Consider the following 20,930-nt stretch of genomic DNA (forward strand, 5'->3'; position numbering starts at 1 on the left):
ACCAAGGGAAAGTCTCTTATAATTGCCATGCTTTAAATTCTGAACTTAAATTCTGCCTATGACAATGAAAATACCAGTCAACGGGAAAGAACTTACTTACATATTAGTTCTTTGCCCAAAACTTATTTGTTTTAGTAATACATAAAGGCAGATAAAATCGTGACTGTATTGATTTTCTTGACTTTGTGATGGGTGGGTCCAGGTAAAAGTAGGCCACTAGTCAGTATGGTTCCATTTTAGTATTTACTAAATTTTTAAATATAATCACGTAAAAAACAAACATTTCAAAAGTGCAAAATATTAGAAATCTAATCAGTGCTATTAATCTTTCCATGCAAACAATCTCTTTTGCTGAGATAAGTGATACTAGTTCTGCAGCTGGGAATATGTACAAAATGATGCTATACCAGACTTTAAAAATAGGCTTGGTCTAGAGATTGCACATAATACAAATGAAGCAGTGCAAATAATATATGACTAAATACAGGATTTCAATCAAGCTTATTATGCTGGGAATATACAGCTATAATACCATGAATAGACAAGATACAAAGTTCTTTCACAGTTACCCACCCTTCACCACTAGGAAAGAAACATTCCTTAATACAAAGAGTAGTTTATCTGGCTATCCAGGGCTATGCTGTCCATCTTTGGTTACAGGGACTCCCTCTGCTTATCCTTTGGTTTACTCTTAAACAGCGCCTGTTCTGCCAATAGGAAGAGTAAACATAAATTTGAAGACCACAACTTGGCAAAAGCTTCCCCTTAATATACAGTGAATACTTAATTCTCAATAACTCAGAGTTTATATACTTTTTAAAAAATAAAGTATTCCATATATCTGAAACTTAGTGGCATACTTAGCATTAGGCTATAAGGAGATGACAAAGAAAGGCCAGGCCTGACCTATACCCCAACCTTACCTCTACAGTCTCCATGGTGACAGTAATTACCCTTCATTTTCCTTTTCTCTCCAGAAAGGGATAAAGATCACTGCTGTCTAAGGAATGGCTTAGTAAATATTAAATGCCAGTGGCTTCGGAAACCATAACATTTATAAAAAAATTTATAAACAGTAAACCACAGCTCGCCTGCCTTTGCCACTCTATAAACAGAGGTCTGTGGAATCTGAGAGCAAGTATAAAGGACTATCATAAAGAGAACTACAAAGACAGTGACAAACTCTGACCAATGAAGAAGAAAAATCTACAGCAAAGTAGTGAAAAGATGCCTTGACAAAATTAGTGTGCAGTCACTTATGTTCTTAGAAGTAAACCTCACTTCATATGTTGCAGATTCGGCTGACACTGACTGCAATAGCTGTTTCTTGGACCCTACAGAAATAAGTTTTTCTTTCAGAATAAGTTAAACATTTCCCCCTAGCCAAACCTACCTGCCAACCAATGCTGCCTATGCCAAGAGCCTTTTAAATATGCTTTGCAGATTATGGATGCCTAAGAAGGAAAGAGGATACACAATACTACCTTAGCCCAAGTAGAAATGGCAGGTGACAAATTCTGTTTCACCATAAAGGCACCACTAAAAGATTTTATTTAGAACCTCAGCAGCCTGTACAGGCTACGTAATTTCAGGTTCATCAGCTTTTACAACTACTTTCAACATAAGAATAGAAGCTATTAGCAAATAACTTATATCAAATATAAAAGGGAGGCCTAGGATATACAACATCTTTGCTTTATAAAGATGCATCTAACATGAACTAACTTGTCAACTTTAGACTCTTACAGCAGCTCAAACAGTTGCAAAAACAATGAACATCAGTGATTTCTGGCAATAAGTCTGTCAGTCAGTTCTAAGAGAGTAAACAACACTTTTTTAAAGCTACATTTTAGTCTTTCTTCATATACTACACATAAGAAAGAAATGCAGGTTAAAAAATAAATCACCCAAAAGTCTTTTTCATATCCACTGAGACTTAGCCTTCAGTTCAATACAAACAAGAGATAAGTGTACTCCAAAATGCCTTCTAAATCTCAAGAATCTGTTTCCAAACTAGAACATTTTCTAAAGATAAGCAATAAGTTCCTTAAAAACATGTCTACGCCACCCAAAACAAATCAAACCCAAAATAGGCTATACACCATGTCAAGTACTAATCAATAAAGTGTGGCACCTACAAACTATCATCAAAGAATTAAAGATACAAACCACCCCCAGCTATGAAGAAAAAATGGCAAGTGTTTATATGAAGCCAGTGGTTAAAAGTAATAAGGCCTTTTGCTTTTCCATTCATTTCCAAAGAGGAAGATTATCTTCCAAAGACCACAGTGGTGAGTAAGTGGCAGCCAACATGCAGGAAATGACGCAGCTGAGGAGAGGAAAATTGCAGCAACAAACAGGTGGATTTTCTGGGGAAGGATCCCTCAATGTCCGTCTAGGGAAGAAAGTGGGAGAAGAGCTGCAGTCACAACTGGAAGGCAACCACAGAGAATGCCAGAGTCGAATATACAGACTTTGTAATTTCACATCTAAAAGGCTGAGTAATTTAAATCTCAGGATGGGTGGTTGGTAATTAAAATCATAACTGTTGCCACAGCAATTCTTAGTAACAGAACCATTAAGACTGAGTTTAGATCCTAAAAAATGACAGGTGTCATTGGACAAAATCTCTAGCAAAACAGACATACACTAATCTTCCTCTAAATGGGCTACTGTGTTTTTTTCCCCATAAATTTCTACCAGTCCCTCTAAAAATGAATAGCAGCCTAGATCCTGGTGATAGACAATAGCAAGTATATTTACAAAGAGCTTGAGGCTCCATCGCTCATTATAACATGTTAATATGTAAGAATTACACTACATACATGACATTTTAAAACTTACATTAAGCAGGCATAGATGGGTTATTTTTACTGTAAAGGCTGATCAAGGAAGATACCCTGGGTTTGGTAGATCTCTTTGAGGACCAGCAATACTGTGTCTTCAGACTCCCTATAAAGAAAAAAATTATATTGAGAAAAGGAACTAACATTTGTGCCAAATGTTTTACATATATTATCTCATTTAATCCATACAACCATTTTGCAAGTTTATTTTTCACTTTTGCAAAGAAATTAGATTCAGAGGTAATGTAATTGGCAGTGGTTTGGAAGGTGACCTAGCAAAGAACTCTGGCATTAAATCTAGTAATATAAAAAAGCTAGTAAGAAAGGCCAGGTGCGGTGGCTCACGCCTGTAATCCTAACACTCTGGGAGGCTGAGGTGAACAAGTCACTACAGGTCTGGAGTTTGAGCTAGCCTGGCCAACATGGTGAAACCTTGTCTCCACTAAAAATACAAAAACTAGGGCCAGGCACGGTGGCTCACGCCTGTAATCCCAGCACTTTGGGAGGCCGAGGTGGTTGGATCACGAGGCCAGGAGTTCAAGACCAACCTGGCCAATATGGTGAAACCCCGTCTCTACTAAAAATACAAAAATTAGCAGGGTGTGGTGGTACGCACCTGTAGTCCCAGCTACCGGGGAGACTGAGGTAGAAAAATCGCTTGAACGTGGGAGGCGGAGGTTGCAGTGAGCTGAGATCACGCCACTGCACTCTAGCCTGGGTGATAGGTGAGACTCCCTCTAAAAAAAAAAAAAAACTAGCCAGGCATGGCAGCATGTGCCTATAGTCCCAGCTATTCATGAGGCTGAGGCAGGAGAATTGCTTGAACCCAGGAGGCGAAGGTTGCAGTGAGCCGAAGGTTGCAGAGAGCCACTGCGCTTCAGCCTGGGCCACAGAGTGAGACTCTGTCTCAAAAAAAAAAAAAAAACAAAGAGGCCAGTAAGAAATAACCAAGAATTGTTCCTTTTCCACAGAGATCATTCTAGAGACACTACTGAAGAGTTTTCCAGTTGGTCACCTTAATTTTTAAAATATTATGCACTTTTTGGAAAAGGTAATACAATCATAAGGTTCCAAATTCCAAAAATATAATAAAGTAATGAAGTCTCCCTCCCACCTTTGTTCCTCAACCACCACCAGTTCCCATCTTCTGACAACCAGTGTTATCAATTTCTCATGCATTTTCCAGATATTATTCTATGTATGCACAAGCAATTACTTACATCCACAGTTCATAACGAAATTTGATTTAAAAAGATTAACATTCATGAGGGACTGCCTTAAGGATATAAGGCTCTAATTCTTCTAGATCTGTGGTTCAACATTTATGGAGTCATGCATCCTTTTGAGAATCTAATGAAATTATGGATTTCTCCCCAGAAAGGATCACATTGCAACCACAATTATAAATGTGTATTTCACTGGATTCATAGACTTCCCTCATCTCCCACAAACTCATAGACACAGACCCCAGCTTAAGAAATTCCTGTATCAACAAGTGGGAATTAGCTCTATCAGATATTAAAATGATACATAAATAAGCAAATCAATAAATAAGAAGTTGAGAAATAGTCCCATTTATGTATAGGAATTTAATTAAGTGGCCATGCACAGTGGCTCACACCTATAATCCTAACATTCTGGGAGGTTGAGGCAGGTGGATCACCTGAGGTCAGGAGTTCGAGACCAGCCTGGCCAACATAGTGAAACCCCATCTCTACCAAAACTACAAAAACTAGCTGGGCATGGTGGCGCATGCCTATAGTCCCAGCTACTCAAGAAGCTGAGGCAGGAACATCATTTGAACCCAGAAGGCAGAGGTTGCAGTGAGCCAAGATCATACTACTGCACTTCAGCCTGGGCGACATAGCAAGACTCTGTCTCAGAAAAAAAACCAAAGAATTTAATTAAGTTAGAATCTCAAATCTATTAATAGTGTTGAGACATGTGGGGAAAAAAGGACCTGAATCTGAATCAGATTTATATGTAAAAATGAGATGATAAAATATTAGAATAGCCAGGCATGGTGTTGCACACCTGCAGTCCCAACTACTCAGGAGGCCAAGGAAAGAGGATTGCTTGAGCCCAGGAATTCAAGGGCCTAGTGCACTAAGATCATGCCTGTGAAAAGCCACTGCATTCCAGCCTGGGCAACATAGCAAGATCCTGTTTCTTAAAAAAAGAAAAAATAAATAAATACATATATATATATATGAATATACTGTGTTGGCTGGGTGCGGTGGCCCATGCCTATAATCCCAGCACTTCGGGAGGCCGAGGTGGGTGGATCGCTGGAGTTTGAGACCAGCCTGACCAACATGGTGAAACCCTGTCTCTACTAAAAAGACAAAATTAGCCAGGTGTGGTGGTACACACCTGTAATCCTGGCTACTTGGGAGGCTGAGGCAGGAGAATCACTTGAACCTGGGAGGCAGAGGTTGCAATGAGCCAAGATCACACCACTGCACTCCAGCCTGGGCGACAGGGTGAGACTCCATCTCAAAAAACAAAAACAAGCAAGCAAAAACTGTGGTAAGAATTTTTTTAGAAAGTCAGGAAGATCTTTCTGAGTATGACACAAATTCCAGAAACTAAAAAGCAAATGTCAACACATTATATTACATAAAAATAAAAATTTTGACCGGACACAGTGGCTCACGCCTATATCCCCACACTTTGGGAGGCAGGTGCAGGTGGATCACCTGAGGTCAGGAGTTCAAGACCAGCCTGGCCAACATGGTGAAACCCCACCTCTACTAACAATACAAAAATTTTAGCTAGGCATGGTGGCGCATGCCTATAATCCCAGCTACTCAGGAAGCTGAGGTACAAGAATCGCTTGAACCTGGGAGGCAGAGGTTGCAGTGAGCCAAGATCATACCACAGCAGTCCAGCCTGGGCAACAGAGTGAGACTCCTTCTCAAAAAAAAAAAAAAAAAAAAAAAAAAAAGTTGTTGGCCAGATATGGTGGCTTACACCTGTAATCCCAACACTTTGGGAAGCAAAGTGGGAGGATCACTGGAGCCCAGGAGTTCAAGACCAGCCTGGGCAGCATGGCAAAACCCCATTTCCACAAAAAAATTTAAAAAATGAGCTGGGCATGGTGGTACACACCTGTGGTCCTAGCTACTCCCAGCTGCTCAGGAGGCTGAGATGGGAGGATGGCATGAGTCCAAGGTCGAGGCTGCAGTGAGCTATAATCACACCACTGCACTCCAGCCTGGGTGATAAATAGAGGGAGACTCTCTCACAAAAAAAAAAAAAAAAAAAAAAAAATTCTGATGCAGAGCAAATGAAAACTCTCAAACACTGCTGATGGAGATGTAAACTGCTGGTGGCAAAACAGTTCGGCAGTTTCTTTCAAAGATACACCTCCATGTAGCATCCACCCATTCCATTCCTATTTACCCAAGAATATGTGCAGGTCAAGTCTTATAGAACGTTCCTAGCAGCTTTATTTGTTAATAGCCCAAAACTGGAAACTATCCAAATATTCATCAACAGGTGAATGGATAAACTGTGATGTATCAATATAATGGAATACTACTTAGCAATAAAAAGGAACAACCTATTGATACACACAACATGGATTACGTCTATAATCCCAACAGCTTGGGGGGCCAAAGCAAGAGGACTGCTTGAGGCCAGGAGTTTGACACCAGCAGGGGTAACATAGTGAGACCCCATCTCTATGAAAATAAATTAAAAAAAAAAAAATTAGGCCCAGTGGCACATGCCTGCAGTCCCAGCTTCTCAGGAAGCTGAGATGGGAGGATCCCTTGAGCCTAAGAGGATCCCTTGAGCCCAGAGATCTAGGCAACAGTGAGCCATGATTGTGTCACTGCACTCCAGCCTGGATGACAGAACAAGACTCTGTCTCAAAAAAAAAAAAAAGAGCTAAATGCCAAACAGCAAAAGTATATACTGTAGGATTCCAAATACAAGTCATAAGCAAACTACAGTGACAGATCAGTGGCTCCCTGGAAATGAGGAGAGAGGAAAAGAAGGAAGGGATTACAAAAGGCACAAGGAAACTTTTGAGAGTGATGAATATGTTAAGTTGATTATAGTGACGGCTTCACAGGTGTATACATGTCAAAACTCATCAAATGTGTATTCTTTTAATATGTGCAGTATATTGTACATTTTTCACCCAACAAATTGGCAAAGATTTAAAATTATTAAAACTGTTGGAAAAGCTGTGGAGAAACACACACTTTCATACATTATTGCTGGGAATATAAAAAGGTACAACCTCTTATTTGGCAATATTTATCAAATTTTACAAATGTGTATACCCTTTATGCCATTGATTCCGATTTGAAGTATTTTACATTACAGATATACTCATGAGTAGGTGAAATGACATGAACAAGGTGTGTGCAAAAGAAAAGGAAAGCTGAAAGTCCACGAGTAGAGGACGGCTTAAATAAATTATGGTGTATTTAGACAATGGAAGACTATGTAGCTAAAAAAAATGAGGAAACTACATATAATAGGTTAAAAAATGCCAAGATATACTAGTAGAAAAAACAAGGCACAGAACATTGTCTTTAATATGACACTATTTATATTTTTAAAAGAAGGGAAAGAATATATTCATATACATATATTTATTATGGAGGCATAAAATGGATGGCTAGAAGATGTTTTACAGTAGCTGTATATGGGGAAGAAACTAGTTGCAAGGAACAAAATTAAAAAGAAGCTTTTCATTATTTTTCTTTCTTTGAATTTCAAACCATATGAATGTGCTGCCCACACAAAAATATTAAAAGAACGCTTCTTTCTTTTCTATCAAGCCAGATCACCAGAGATCATTCTTAGCATTATTTTAGTCCCTTACAAGATTGCTTTTAATGAACTGCACTTTGATTTTATGTCATGGCCTCTACTGTATTTATTACATACAAATGATAGTGACTGCATCAGATAATTCCTTATCAGAATTCAAGAGAAAAATTCTTCTTAGGACCTTTGAGCTTGCCTTTTTTTTTTTTTTTTTGAGATGCAGTCTCACTCTGTCACCCAGGCTGGAGTGCAGTGGCACGATCTCGCCTCACTGCAACCTCTGCCTCCCAGGTTCAAGCAATTCTCCTGTCTCAGCCTCCCTAGTAGCTGGAACTACAGGCATGCACCACCACACCTGGCTAATTGTATCTTTGGTAGAGACGGGATTTCGCCATGTTGGCCACTTTCATTTTTAAATGGTCTGAGCTTTCATTTTTAAAACACTTATCTCTGACCCACCTTATTTTCCTTGCTTTATTTTTATGAAAACTTCTTCAGGGATTAATTTGTATTCTTTTATACTATTCTTTTTTTCAGACATGGTCTCACTCTGTCACCCAGGCTAGGGTGCAGTGGCACCATCATGGCTCACTGCAGCCTTCAACTCCTGGCCTCAAGCAATCCTCCTTCCTCAGCCTCCCAAAGTGCTGGGATCGTAGGCATGAGCCACCATATCCGGCCTGAATTTCAATAACCACATTAATCCATTCTACAATCCATCAGGTAACCAATTATATTTAATAATAATTCTTCCCAGACGTGGTAGCTGATGCCTGTAATTCCAGCACTTTGGGAGGCGGAGACGGATTGATTGCTTGAAGTTTGAGACCAGCCTGGGCAACACGGCGAAACCCTGTCTCTACAAAAATTAGCTGGGCATGGTGGTGCACAACGGTCATCCTACTTATTAGGGAGACTGAGGTGGAAGGATCACTTGAGCCCAGGAGGTCAAGGCTGCAGTGAACTATGAGCATGCCACTGCACTCCAGCCTGAGTGACACAGCAAGACCCTGTCTCAAATAATAAAATAAAATAATAATTAATTCTGTCATATTATAATGACAGTAATATTTGTTCCAGTTCATTCATGTGCACCTAAATGGCCAAAAGACACATTTTTAACACGAAGCTAATTGAATTTATGGTTGTTGGCATCATTAGCCTCATCCATGTTCTACCCAGCTGCAAAATAAAGTAACAGTGTGTTTAAACCAGATTCTTGAAATGACATGAAATGACATGATTGTGCTTGTGCTGTCTAAATGAGAAGTCATTTTAATCCCAAAGGCACACAGGTCTTCTTTTTTGAAACAGGGTCTTGCTCTGTCACCCAGGCTAGAGTACAGTGGTGTGATCATGGCTCACTGTGGCCTCAAACTCCTAGGCTCAAGCGAGCCTTTTGCCTCAGCCTCCCAAGTAACTGGGACTGTAAGTGCATACCACCATGCCCAGCTAATTTAGTTTTTGTAGAGATGAGGTCTTGCTATGTTGCCCAGGCCGGTCTCAAACTCCTGAACTCAAGCAATCGTCCACCTTGGCCTCCCGAAGTGCTGAGATTATAAGCCTAAGCCAATGCACCTGGCCTATCCTCCTTTTTCTACATCTATCAAATATCTATGAAACAGGTAAATAAACAAAACAAACAAAAATAAACAACATTTACCAGTAGCACAGATGGCTTTGTAAAGCAAATAAATACTCATTAAAACTTTCAATAGGCTTCTCCTGTAGCACATAGTCAATGCGTTGGCCTCCATTCAGCATCCCCACATTGATAGGCAGGACTTCTTCTTTATCTGCCACAGAGGTCTCTTCTGGGTTAACATCTGGATATGGAAGAACCATAATAAGAATCTAAAACCTTTGGCCTTCAGGGTTATCCTGTTAACTTCTCCTCATACTCCAAGTTTACCGCAGAGAGTAAACTGTTCTCTCTCTCTGTTCAGAGAGCTCTCTCCCATCTTCCTCCTCTCAATCTCCTTCAAGCTCCTTCTCACGTCACAGTAATTTTGTCCAATCCCCTTTTCTGCTTTTGTGCAACACATCTCATTACCTATACCATTGATAGCTAGGTCATTTGCCTTGGGTTTATACTAAATGCAAGCAGGAATAGAGCTCTTTAGAAGTTGAAAACTAAAGCAAAATAATGCAATATTAACTATGAAATTAAATGTTAAATTAAATTAACTATGAAAAACACCACACCGGCCGGGCACAGTGGCTCACGCCTGTAATCCCAGCACTTTGGGAGGCCGAGGCAGGCGGATCACAAGGTCAGGAGATCGAGACCACGGTGAAACCCCGTCTCTACTAAAAATACAAAAAATGAGCTGGGCGCGGTGGTGGGCGCCTGTAGTCCCAGCTACTTGGGAGGCTGAGGCAGGAGAATGGCGTGAACCCAGGAGGCGGAGCTTGCAGTGAGCCAGGATCGCGCCACTGCACTCCAGCTTGGGCGACAGAGCGAGACTCCATCTCAAAAAAAAAAAAAAAAAAAAAAAAAAAAAAAAAAAAAAACACCACACCATGGCATCCCTCTTATCTGGCATTGGTCAACGTGTACAGTGTCACTGACCACTAGGCTTCTCTGAAGTTGATTCAGGTTCTGCTTCAGTTTCTTCTGCCGCTTCTGAAACTTGTAAGGCAGGGTATGGAGCTCTGGTAAAAGACTTCCAGGCCATCCGCAGCGAACCTAGCAAGTTGTTCTTAAGGTCCATACTCATTCTGGTCAAGCCCTCTCTCAGTTCTGAAACATATAAATAAAGAACATTAAATGACTTACAAAGAGTTTAGGGTCCAACACAGCTGAACAGAGTGAATGATGCCCTTTGCACTGGCCAAAAGGTCTAGAATTATCAAGTTCTATGCTCAGACTTACCTAAGTGCATCCGCTTCCTGCCTTTATGATGTGGGATCAGCATTGGCTCAAATTCCACTCCTGGGACCACCATTGGTTCAATCCTATAGGCCACAGGATCAAACTACATAGAAAAAACAAGAGCTACATTTACCTCTGCTGAGTACAGTCTGGAAACTATGTAACTTTTTTTTTTTTTTTTTTGAGATGAGGTCTCGCTCTGTCACCCAGGCTGGAGTGCAGTGGTGCAATCATGGCTGAGGTACACTCCAGCCTGGGTGACAGAGCAAGACCCTGTTTCAAAAAAAAAAAAAATCAATACCTGAGGTAGCCTTCAACTCCTGGGCTCAAGCAATCCTCCTGCCTCGAACTCCCAAAGTGCTGGGATTACAGGCATGAGCCACCATGCACAACCAGAACTATATATGTTAAGCAAGAATAATCATAAGTTCATTTAAAAAAATGTACAGCTCTGTTCCATCACTTCTAAATCAATACTATTATAAGTTGTCTCATTGCTAGAGAATGGAATAGGAAAAAAAAATCAACACAACAGAAAATCCTATGTTCTTTAACAATAAGCCCTGTTATTTAGGTAAAACCACAATAGCTATACAATGCTTACAGGGTGATAAATATTGAAGAAACCTTTGCACGTCGGAAATCTGTAGTTGGGATCAATTCTTTTTAGTCCTCGGACAGTAAGGAACATTCCAATGGGAGATCCAAAGGCAAAGAATATTTCTGGTTTATAGATGAGCCGGGGATATTTCACAGACACCTCAAAGGAGGAAAATAAAAGCATCTCTCATTAATAACAAAAGTTACATCTGTTTCTACCATACCAATAGCAGGCGGTAAAATGATCAAAGAGAATTAGTTACCTGCCCAATGCCAACATCCAGATAATCACCATTTCTAGTATTACTGCTACTGCAGAACTCAGATTCTTTGGGGATGTTTGCCCCTGAAGCAGGCTGCAGGGTTGGTCTATTAATACCCTAAAGAATAAAAAATAGTTATGTGGAGAAGCTGGGCGTGGCAGCACGCACCTGCAGTCCCAGCTACTCAGGACCCTGAGGTAGGTAGGAGGATTGTTTAAGCCCATGAGTGCAAGTCCAACCTGGGCAACATAGTCTCTATTTAAAAAAAAAAAATTATGAGGAGCTACTATATAGTAAAAGTACAGACAAAGGATTATATAGTTTTCTACTGGTTTGAAAGGACCCTTAGGAAAGTTCTGAAATGGCAGCCAAAAATTCTAGGAAGATTTCCTCAGAAAACAAGATTAAATTATTGCCTTAAATTGTTAACTGACATTCTTACATGCTCTAAAATGATGAAAGTCATACATAGCCATTTTGGCAGCAGTTGAAACTTTAGGCAACAATCATAAGAGAAAACAATAGCAGGGTATGTGGGAAGATAATGCTGAGGACTGCTAGAGTTCTATGAAGTGCTGTGCCTCTGTAATCAAGTAGGATGTCAATGGGCTGGGCCAAGAACTGAGTCTTTAAAAAGAACTGAGCCAGGCCGGGCGCGGTGGCTCAAGTCTGTAATCCCAGCACTTTGGGAGGCCAAGACGGGCGGATCACGAGGCCAGGAGATCGAGACCATCCTGGCTAACATGGTGAAACCCCGTCTCTACTAAAAAATACAAAAAACTAGCTGGGCGAGGTGGTAGGCGCCTGTAGTTCCAGCTACTCGGGAGGCTGAGGCAGGAGAATGGCGTAAACCCGGGAGGCAGAGCTTGCAGTGAGCTGAGATCTGGCCACTGCACCCCAGCTTGGGCGACAGAGCCAGACTCTGTCTCAAAAAAAAAAAAAAAAAAAAAAAAGAACTGAGCCAGCTGCTAAAAAGTTGGAAAAGAACTACCTACTGGCCGGGCATGGTGGCTCATGCCTGTATCCCCACCACTTTGGCAGGCTGAGGTGGGCGGATCACTTGAGGTCAGGAGCTTAAGACCAGCCTGGCCAACATGGTGAAACCCCATACTAAAAATACAAAAATTAGCTGGGTGTGGTGTCGCACACCTGTAATCCCAGCTACTTGGGAGGCTGAAGCAGGAGAATCACTTGAACTCAGGAGGCGGACGTTGCAAGTGAGCCAAGATTGTGCAACGAGCGAGACTCCGTCTCAAAAAGAAAGAAAGAAAAGAAAAGAACTAACTAATAAGACATGGAAGAGAAATTCAGTGACCAGAAGAACTGAATGTGGAAGTACTGTTACAACATAGGTAAACCTTGAGAACATTATGCTAAGTGAAAGAAACCAGTCACATGGCTCAAAAGGTCACATATTGTATGATTCCATTTATACGGAATGTCCAAAATAAGCAAATCTGTAGAAACAGAAAGTAGACTAGTGGTTGACTCTAATTAGTGGTTGACTCCCTGGGGGCAGGGAGCAATGAGGAGCGACAGCAAATAGGTATGGGGTTTCCCTAAAGGAGAATGAAAATGTGCTGAAATTGGATAGTGGTAATGGTTATAAAACTCTATGAATATACTAAAAACCATTAAATTGTAAACTTTAAAAGGGGGGATTTTATGGTATGTGATGTGAATTATATATTGGTAAAGCTCTCATGAAAATAAAAAAAGCAAAAAAATAAATAAATAAATGGAAGGAGAATTCCAGAGGAAAGAAGACTTCTGAAGCTAATGACACTTTTAAGGACGTAAAAAAAGACGGGCCAGGAGCGGTTATTCATGTCTGTAATCCCAGCACTTTGAGAGGCTGAGGCAAGTGGGTCACCTGAGGTCAGGAGTTCAAGACCAGCCTGGCCAACATAGTTAAACCCCATCTCTACTAAAAATACAAAAAGTTAGCTGGGCATGGTGGTGCGCACCTGGAATCCCAGCTACTCAAGAGGATGAAGCAGGAGAATCGCTTGAACCCAGGAGGTGGAGGTTGCAGTGAGCTGAGATCACCCACTATATTCCACCCCAGGCAACAGAGCGAGATTTCATTTCAAGAGAAAAAAAGAAAAAAAAGAAAAAGAAAAAAAAAAAAGGATGTAAAAAAGAAAATGTGTTTAATTTCTAGAAAGAGAGCCAAAGATTGGCCAGGCGCAGGTGGCGAGCACCTGTAGTCCCAGCTACTCAGGAGGCTGAGGCAAAAGAATCGCTTGAACCTGGGAGGCAGAGGTTGCAATGAGCTGGCATCACACCACTGCACTCCAGCCTCAGTGACAGAGCAAGACTCCGTCTCAAAAAAAAAAAAAAAAAGAGCCAAAGATCCATTACCAAAAAACTGCTTGACTTCCCAGAATAAACATCCCGCAAAACACAAGGATACACTATGGACATCAAAGAATTGCTTGGTCCAACAAGCTGTATTAGGCACATACCGTTGCGTTTTTTCTGGTACTGAAATAGTTTAATATCTTCTTTCTTGGTCCTAAAGGAATTCCCATTTCCTGAAGATCTCGGTCTGTACATAAAGCCTATGCACAGAAAACCAAGTCTTTCTTATTTCTAGACAAAATAAAATCAATCCTGTCCCCTAAGAGGATTAAGACCTAGGCACTCTGTTGCCGCCTGTCTCTCTAGTAGTAAAACATCATATAATAACTTCCAGAAAAAAGGACCTGTTTTATTCATGAAACACCCTAAAAAAGAATAGAAAATATCAATACTTATAATATCAACGTTACAATAATACAGACAACATTGTGTTATTGTAAAAAAAAAAAAAAAAAAAAAAAAAAACCCAGAGAGGTTGGGTATGTAAGGACTTCAGGACATAAAAATCTTCCTTGATTTCTATACTGACTTAGATGTCACATGCCTGAGGAGGATTATACTCCTGCTCATGAATGCAAGCATTGAGAACATACAGCAAACACACAAGTACGCAACAGACTAACAATGAAGATCTCAAGTGTCACTCATCTTTTTTTTTTTTGTTTTTGAGACGGAGTCTTGCTCTGTCGCTCAGGCTGGAGTGCAGTGGCACGATCTCAGCTCACTGCAACCTCCACCTCCTAGGTTCAAGCGATTTTCCTGCCTCAGCCTCCCAAGTAGCTGGGATTACAGGTGCCTGCCACCAGGCCCAGCTAATTTCTTGGTATTTTTAGTAGACGCAGGGTTTCACCATGTTGACCAGGCTGGTCTCGAACTCCTGACCTCGTGATCCGCCCACCTCGGCCTCCCAAAGTGCTGGGATTACAGGTGTGAGCCACCATACCTGGCCAACTGTCACTTATTAGGGAAGCCTTCCTGCACCTTCTGAGACCAGGTTAATTCTTACAATACGGTGTACTTTCCCTACTTAGTTCTTATTGTAATTGCAATGATGTGTGTGATTATTTAATATGTGTCTTCCCCAGTAAACTATAAACACTATGAGGTCAGGGATCATATGTCTTATTTACCAGTCTATCCGGTACTTGGTATAGTAAGCATTTTCTAAATATCTGTTACATGAGTGAATGTATCACAAACCAGAAAAAGGCCAAACAAAAGTGGAAAAAACAAAAAACAAATAAACAAGCTGGCTGGGCACCGTGGCTCACACATGTAATTCCAGCACTTTGGGAGGCAAAGGTGGGTGGATCATGGGGTCAGGAATTCCAGACCAGCCTGGCCAAGAGACCAGCTTGGCCAACATGGTGAAACCCCGTTTCTACTAAAAATACAAAAATTAGCCAGACATGGTGGCGGGCACCTGTAATCCCAGCTACTCGGGAGGCTGAGGCAGAAGAACTGCTTGAACCCCAGAGACAGAGGCTGCGGTGAGCTGAAGATCACACCATTGAACTCCAGCCTGGGCAAGAGTGAGACTCCAACTCAAAAAATAAATAAATAAAAAATAAACAAGCAAATAACAGTAGAGCTCTTGAAAGTACAATAGAAAATTAGAGTTGGAATAGCTAATGGTTATTTATTTGTTTGTTCTTGCACTCATGTTTTCTATGAGCCGTACTGGTTAGTCTGCTCCACTGCTCTATGAATATCAATATGGCCATCTGAACTTTGAACTTCGAACAAGGCAAAGGTCACTTGATATGATAAAAAGCAAATAAATAATGCTAAGGAACATTAATGATAAAGTATTTATGACTAAAAAGTGTCTAAAGGGTATGCACTTAGTAAACATGATGAACAATAAAAATACTGAAAATGGCTTGGCATAAAGTTTTAAAAGATTATTTTTACCAGAGCTTCCTTATCTACTTTCTCCTTCTCAAAGATATCAAAGAATTCAGAGAGCTGAAGTTTCTTCAAATCTTCCTCTAGTGTAGGTGTATCTCCTTGATCCATTACAATATTTAGCGAATCCTAAAAATTAAATTATAAAGCTCATATTTTCAAAATTCATTTAGTTTCCTTTATACTATTTTGCAGTAAAGAAATACATAGATTTCCACAGCAATGTATCTTAACTTTAACAAACTGTCATTTATGCAAGATATAAATTAAGAGGTTCCAAGGTTTTGCGACTTCAATTGAAAATATGTTTTGAAAGAAATGAGTAAAATATTCATCATCATTAACAAACATTTGCTGAATTTTAAGGGAGCTCGGTGCTTAAGAAATTAGGAAAATGGTGCTTAAGAAATAAAACAGTCTAGACTGGGCATGGTGGCTCACGCCTGTAATCCCAGCACTTTGGGAGGCCGAGGTGGGCAGATCACAAGGTCAGGAGTTCAAGACCAGCCTGACCAACATGATGAAACCCCAACCCTACTAAAGATACAAAAATTAGCAGGGTGTGGTAGCGTGTGCCTGTAATCCCAGCTACTGGGGAGGCTGAGGCAGGAGAATAATTTGAACCCTGGAGGCGGAGGTTGCAGTGAGCCAAGATCGTGCCACTGCATTGCATTCCAGCCTGAGCGACAGAACGAGACTATCTCCAAAAAAAAAAAAAAAAAAAAAAATAGCAATAAAACAGTCTAAGACAAAAGCTCTGCTCTGGAGGAACTCATGGTCCAACAGGAGAAATAGGTACCAAATCAATCCTATAGATGATACATGGTTATAGGAATTTTTACTAAAAATGTTTAAACATCAAGTTCCCCAATACTTTCGAACAGAGTTTCTATAAATCATATCAATTTGGCCGGGCGCGGTGGCTCACGCCTGTAATCCCAGCACTTTGGGAGGCCGAGGCGGGCGGATCACAAGGTCAGGAGATCGAGACCACGGTGAAACCCCGTCTCTACTAAAAATACAAAAAATTAGCCGGGCGCGGTGGTGGCGGGCGCCTGTAGTCCCAGCTACTCAGGAGGCTGAGGCAGGAGAATGGCGTAAACCCAGGAGGCGGAGCTTGCAGTGAGCCGAGATCGCGCCACTGCACTCCAGCCTGGGCGACAGAGCGAGACTCCGTCTCAAAAAAAAAAACAAAAAACAAACAAAAAAAAAATCATATCAATTTGTAGCCAATTCATTCATTTGTTCATATGCAAACTTCATTTAGCTCAATGATTCCGTAACTCAGCAGTGCATATTTTTGAGACGGAGTCTCACTCTGTCACCCAGGCTGCAAGGCAGTGGCACGATCTCTGCTCACTGCAACCTCCACCTCCCAGGTTCAAGCGATTTTCCTGCCTCAGCCTCCCAAGTAGCTGGGATTACAGGCACACACCACCATGCCCAGCTAATTTTTGTATTTTTAGTACAGATGGGGTTTCACCATGTTGGCCAAGTTGGTCTTGAACTCCTGACCTAAGGTGATCCACCAGCCTCAGCCTCCCAAAGTGCTGGGATTATAGGCATGAGCCACCACACTTGACCAGCAGTGCATGTTCACAAAAGAAAATAAGATAGACTAAACAATTATTATTTGTAGAAGCATATTATTATCTTGCTTCTATAATCCAAGAATGACAGAGATAATTAAAAGTCTGTTAAAATGGAAATAAGTGTAAACGTAATGTCATGACATGAAACTAAACTCAGCTAAAAACAAAAAATAAGTCTAAAATCTATAAATCCTTACTAAAGAAAACTACAAGAAAACCTAGCTGAACATCTAAATTACCTTTTCACTGTCAATATCCCCCAAAGAATCTTTCTGATTTGTTAGGATATCAAACAATATAAGCGAACCTATAAGTAAAATAGAAGAAGGGACAATTTCTAAGCATTAGCACTAAATGGCTGTCTGTTATACAAAAAAGTCATAAGCCAATTACACATGTAAGCAAATCTACACAGCAAGAAGTCTTTCTTTCCAATTTACCACCACCCTTCCAACCCCTTCCAAATTTCTTGATCAGAGACCACTTCCAGACCTCTGAATTTCCTACTGATAAAAGACACTGTGCTTCAAAAACAGGTGTCTTTAAAATGTGATAGTCTTCTCTGGTCACACAGAATTCATTTTGTTACCTAAACTATGACCAGCAATGGATACACCCCCTTTGAAATCAGGGTTCCTCTGCAGAAAAAGCGTGTATATTCGGTTCATTTCAGAAGCAACTGTGTCCACAATAGTCTGACAGTAGGTGGGGCTATTGTAGAAGAAGACATCCAGAATTGTGTCATTGGTGAAGTGCCTGAGGCGGTTAATGCTGGGCAGGGTTATTCGCTGCAGATCTCTGAAAAAAGGAAAAATAATTTAAGCAGGAAACCTAAATACATTTAATAGCCACTTCCAATTTTAAGCCTTCAAGCTTAGACTTAAACATTTTATAAGAAAAAATTGTCGATTTATAGGAAAAAACAAAAAGAGGACAAAGGAACATGTGTAATGAAGCCAGAGGGATGTGATCAGCAAAATTCAGAAAATATGAAACCCTACAAGTCAAACCCATTTCTTCCATACATAAACTACAAGAAAACAATAGATGTAGACAGAGGTAAGTGGTAATCAAGAAATTAAGAGACTTTTTTTTTTTTTTTGAGATGGAGTCTCGTTCTGTTGCCCAGGCAGTGGCACAATCTCAGCTCACTGTAACCTCCACCTCCCAGGTTCAAGCGATTCTCCTGCCTCAGTCTCCCAAGTAGCTGGGATTACAGGCGCCTGCCACCAGGCCCGGCTAATTTCTTGGTATTTTTACTAGAGACAGGGTTTCACCATGTTGACCAAGCTGGTCTCGAACTCATAGCAATTGCAGGCATGTGCCACCATGCCCAGCTAATTTTTGTAGTTTTAGTAGTGACGGGGTTTTGTCATGTTGGCCAGGCTGGTCTCAAACTCCTGACCTCAGATGATCCACCTGCTTTGGCCTCCCAAAGTGCTGGGATTACAGGCATGAGCCACTATGCCCAGCCCAAGAGAGACTTATAATAAAAGATATATCAACTAATTGCAATGTATGGACTTATTTGGATCCCAGTTTAAAATGTGTTTGTAATTATATAAATATGTATATAAAAATTAATGTGTATATATAATTAATGTATATAAAAATATGTATATAAAATATAATAGACAACTGGAAATTTGAACACTGACTAGGTATTTGATGACATTAAGAAATTTTTAAGTGTGATAATAGTGTTATGGTTATACATTTTTTAAGTCCTTTAAAATACACTGTTCAGGGCCGGGTGTGGTGGCTCACGCCTGTAATCCCAGCACTTTGGGAGGCTGAGGCGGGCAGATCACGAGGTCCAAAGTTTGAGACCAGTCTGTCCAACAGAGTGAAACCCCGTCTCTACTAAAAATACAAAAAATTAGCGGGGTGTGGTGATGTGTACCTGTAATCCCAGCTATTTGGAAGGCTGAGGTTGGAGAATCACATGAACCCAGGAGGTGGAAGATGAGGTGAGCTGAAATCGCACCACTGCACTCCAGCCCAGGCAACAGTGCAAGACTCCGTCTCAAAAAAAAAAAAAAAAAAAAAAAAAAAAACTGTTCAGGCTGGCACAGTAGCTCACACCTGTAATCCCAGCACTTTGGAAGGCTGAGGCGGGTAGATCACGAGGTCAGAAGTTTGAGACCGGCCTGGCCAATATAGTGAAACCCTGTCTCTACTAAGAAATACAAAAATTAGCTGGGGGTTGTGGCACATGCCTGTAATTCCAGCTACCTGGGAGGCTGAGGCAGGAGAATTGCTAGAACCCAGGAGGCAGAGGTTGCAGTGAGCTGAGATCATGCCACTGCACTCCAACCTGGGTGATAGAGTGACACTCCATCTCAAAAATAAAATAAAATAAAAAATAAAATATACTGTTCAGGCCAGGCACTGTGGCTCACACCTGCAATCCCAGCACTTTAGGAGGCCAAGGCAGACAGATTGCTTGAGCCCAGGAGTTCAAAACCGGAGTTCAAAACCAGCTTGGCCAACATGTTAAAAGCCCAACTCCACAAAAAATAGAAAAATCAGCTGGATCAGGCTAGGCACGGTGGCTCACGCCTATAATCCCAGCACTTTGGGAGGCCAAGACGGGCAGATCACCTGAGGTCAGGAGTTTGAGACCAGCCTGACCAACGTGGAGAAACCTCGTCTCTACCAAAAATAGAAAATTAGCCGGGCGTGGTGGCGCATGCCTGTAATCCCAGCTACTCGGGAGTCTGAGGCTGGGAATTGCTTGAACCCGGGAGGCAGAGGTTGCGGTGAGCTGAGATCACAACACTGCACTCCAGCCTAGACAAGAGCGAAACTCCATCTCAAAAAAAAAAAAAAAAAAAAGGAAAAAAATCAGCTGCGAGTGGTGCCACATGCCTGTAGTCCCAGCAGTACTTGGGAGGCTGGGGTGTGAGGATAACCTGAGCCCGAGGAGATCCAGGCTGCAGTGAGCTGTGATCACACCACTGCACTCCAAAAAAAAAAAAAGATACAAACTGAAACATTTACAGATGAAATTACAGGATGTCTAAGATAAAAACCATATGGCATGAAAGGGCAGTAGATAGGGTATGAAGATACAGATGAGGCAGAACCAGCCATGTGTTGAGGCTTGTTGGGGCTGGGTAATCAGTACACAAGGATTCATCATATATACAATTTCTGTGAACAAAATTATCTCTAATAAAAAAAGTTTTCTAAAAAGACAAAACAAAAAATATAAAAGGCTTTTCCTGGAATTCTCAGCAGTAAGGTTTCTTGATTACATGTCAAACGATAAAGAGCTCCCTCTCTCAATGCACAATTTCTAAAAGCAGAAAAAGGTGTGAGTGCCAGGGGCCAAAAGCAAATAGAATTTGTATCTGGCAGAGGAAGACCACATGACAAAATCTAATAACCAGTTAAAGGTTTCTTAAAATTCCCAGAAAGATTCAAGTATACAACTACTTCTGCAATTTATAAGGGCTATGCCCTTAGTAACCTGTTAGCATTTGCTCAAATATTAAAGAATCCGAACCCCACCACAATGAAGTGTTTGGCAAATGAATATACCCAAATCATAGTGTACTGAGAACTGAGACACAGAATCAGAAAAGCCATTTCTGAGACCAGCATGGTCAGCTCATGAAACAATGCTGACTACTTCCTGCATCTCCTGGTTCTATTCTAGAACTATATTAGAAACACACTACTTGCTGGA

At 40.9% G+C, this 20,930-nt stretch overlaps 1 protein-coding gene across 7 annotated transcripts in view; it reads right to left on the reverse strand.

Moving 5' to 3' along the window:
• The window catches only part of DDHD2 (DDHD domain containing 2), a 46,094-nt gene that overhangs the window by 14,494 nt on the left and 10,670 nt on the right, over nt 1-20,930 (reverse strand). For 2 of the 7 annotated variants that reach the window (XM_050801312.1, XM_050801311.1), the window contains exons 7-16: nt 17,826-18,034; nt 17,476-17,543; nt 15,651-15,773; nt 13,841-13,936; nt 11,373-11,489; nt 11,114-11,269; nt 10,510-10,612; nt 10,207-10,377; nt 9,298-9,460; nt 2,845-2,952 (exon numbers count right to left, since the gene is read on the reverse strand). In XM_050801312.1, the coding sequence (XP_050657269.1) occupies nt 2,871-2,952; nt 9,298-9,460; nt 10,207-10,377; nt 10,510-10,612; nt 11,114-11,269; nt 11,373-11,489; nt 13,841-13,936; nt 15,651-15,773; nt 17,476-17,543; nt 17,826-18,034 (1,288 nt within the window). In that variant the 3' untranslated portion in view covers nt 2,845-2,870. Of the gene's footprint in view, nt 1-224; nt 2,432-2,844; nt 2,953-9,297; nt 9,461-10,206; nt 10,378-10,509; nt 10,613-11,113; nt 11,270-11,372; nt 11,490-13,840; nt 13,937-15,650; nt 15,774-17,475; nt 17,544-17,825; nt 18,035-20,930 lie in introns of those variants that run through there. The other 5 variants (XM_050801314.1, XM_050801310.1, XM_050801313.1 and 2 more) reach the window with 5 other exon arrangements.

The sequence above is a fragment of the Macaca thibetana genome, chromosome 8 (assembly GCF_024542745.1).
Source record: "Macaca thibetana thibetana isolate TM-01 chromosome 8, ASM2454274v1, whole genome shotgun sequence".
NCBI lineage: Eukaryota > Metazoa > Chordata > Mammalia > Primates > Cercopithecidae > Macaca > Macaca thibetana.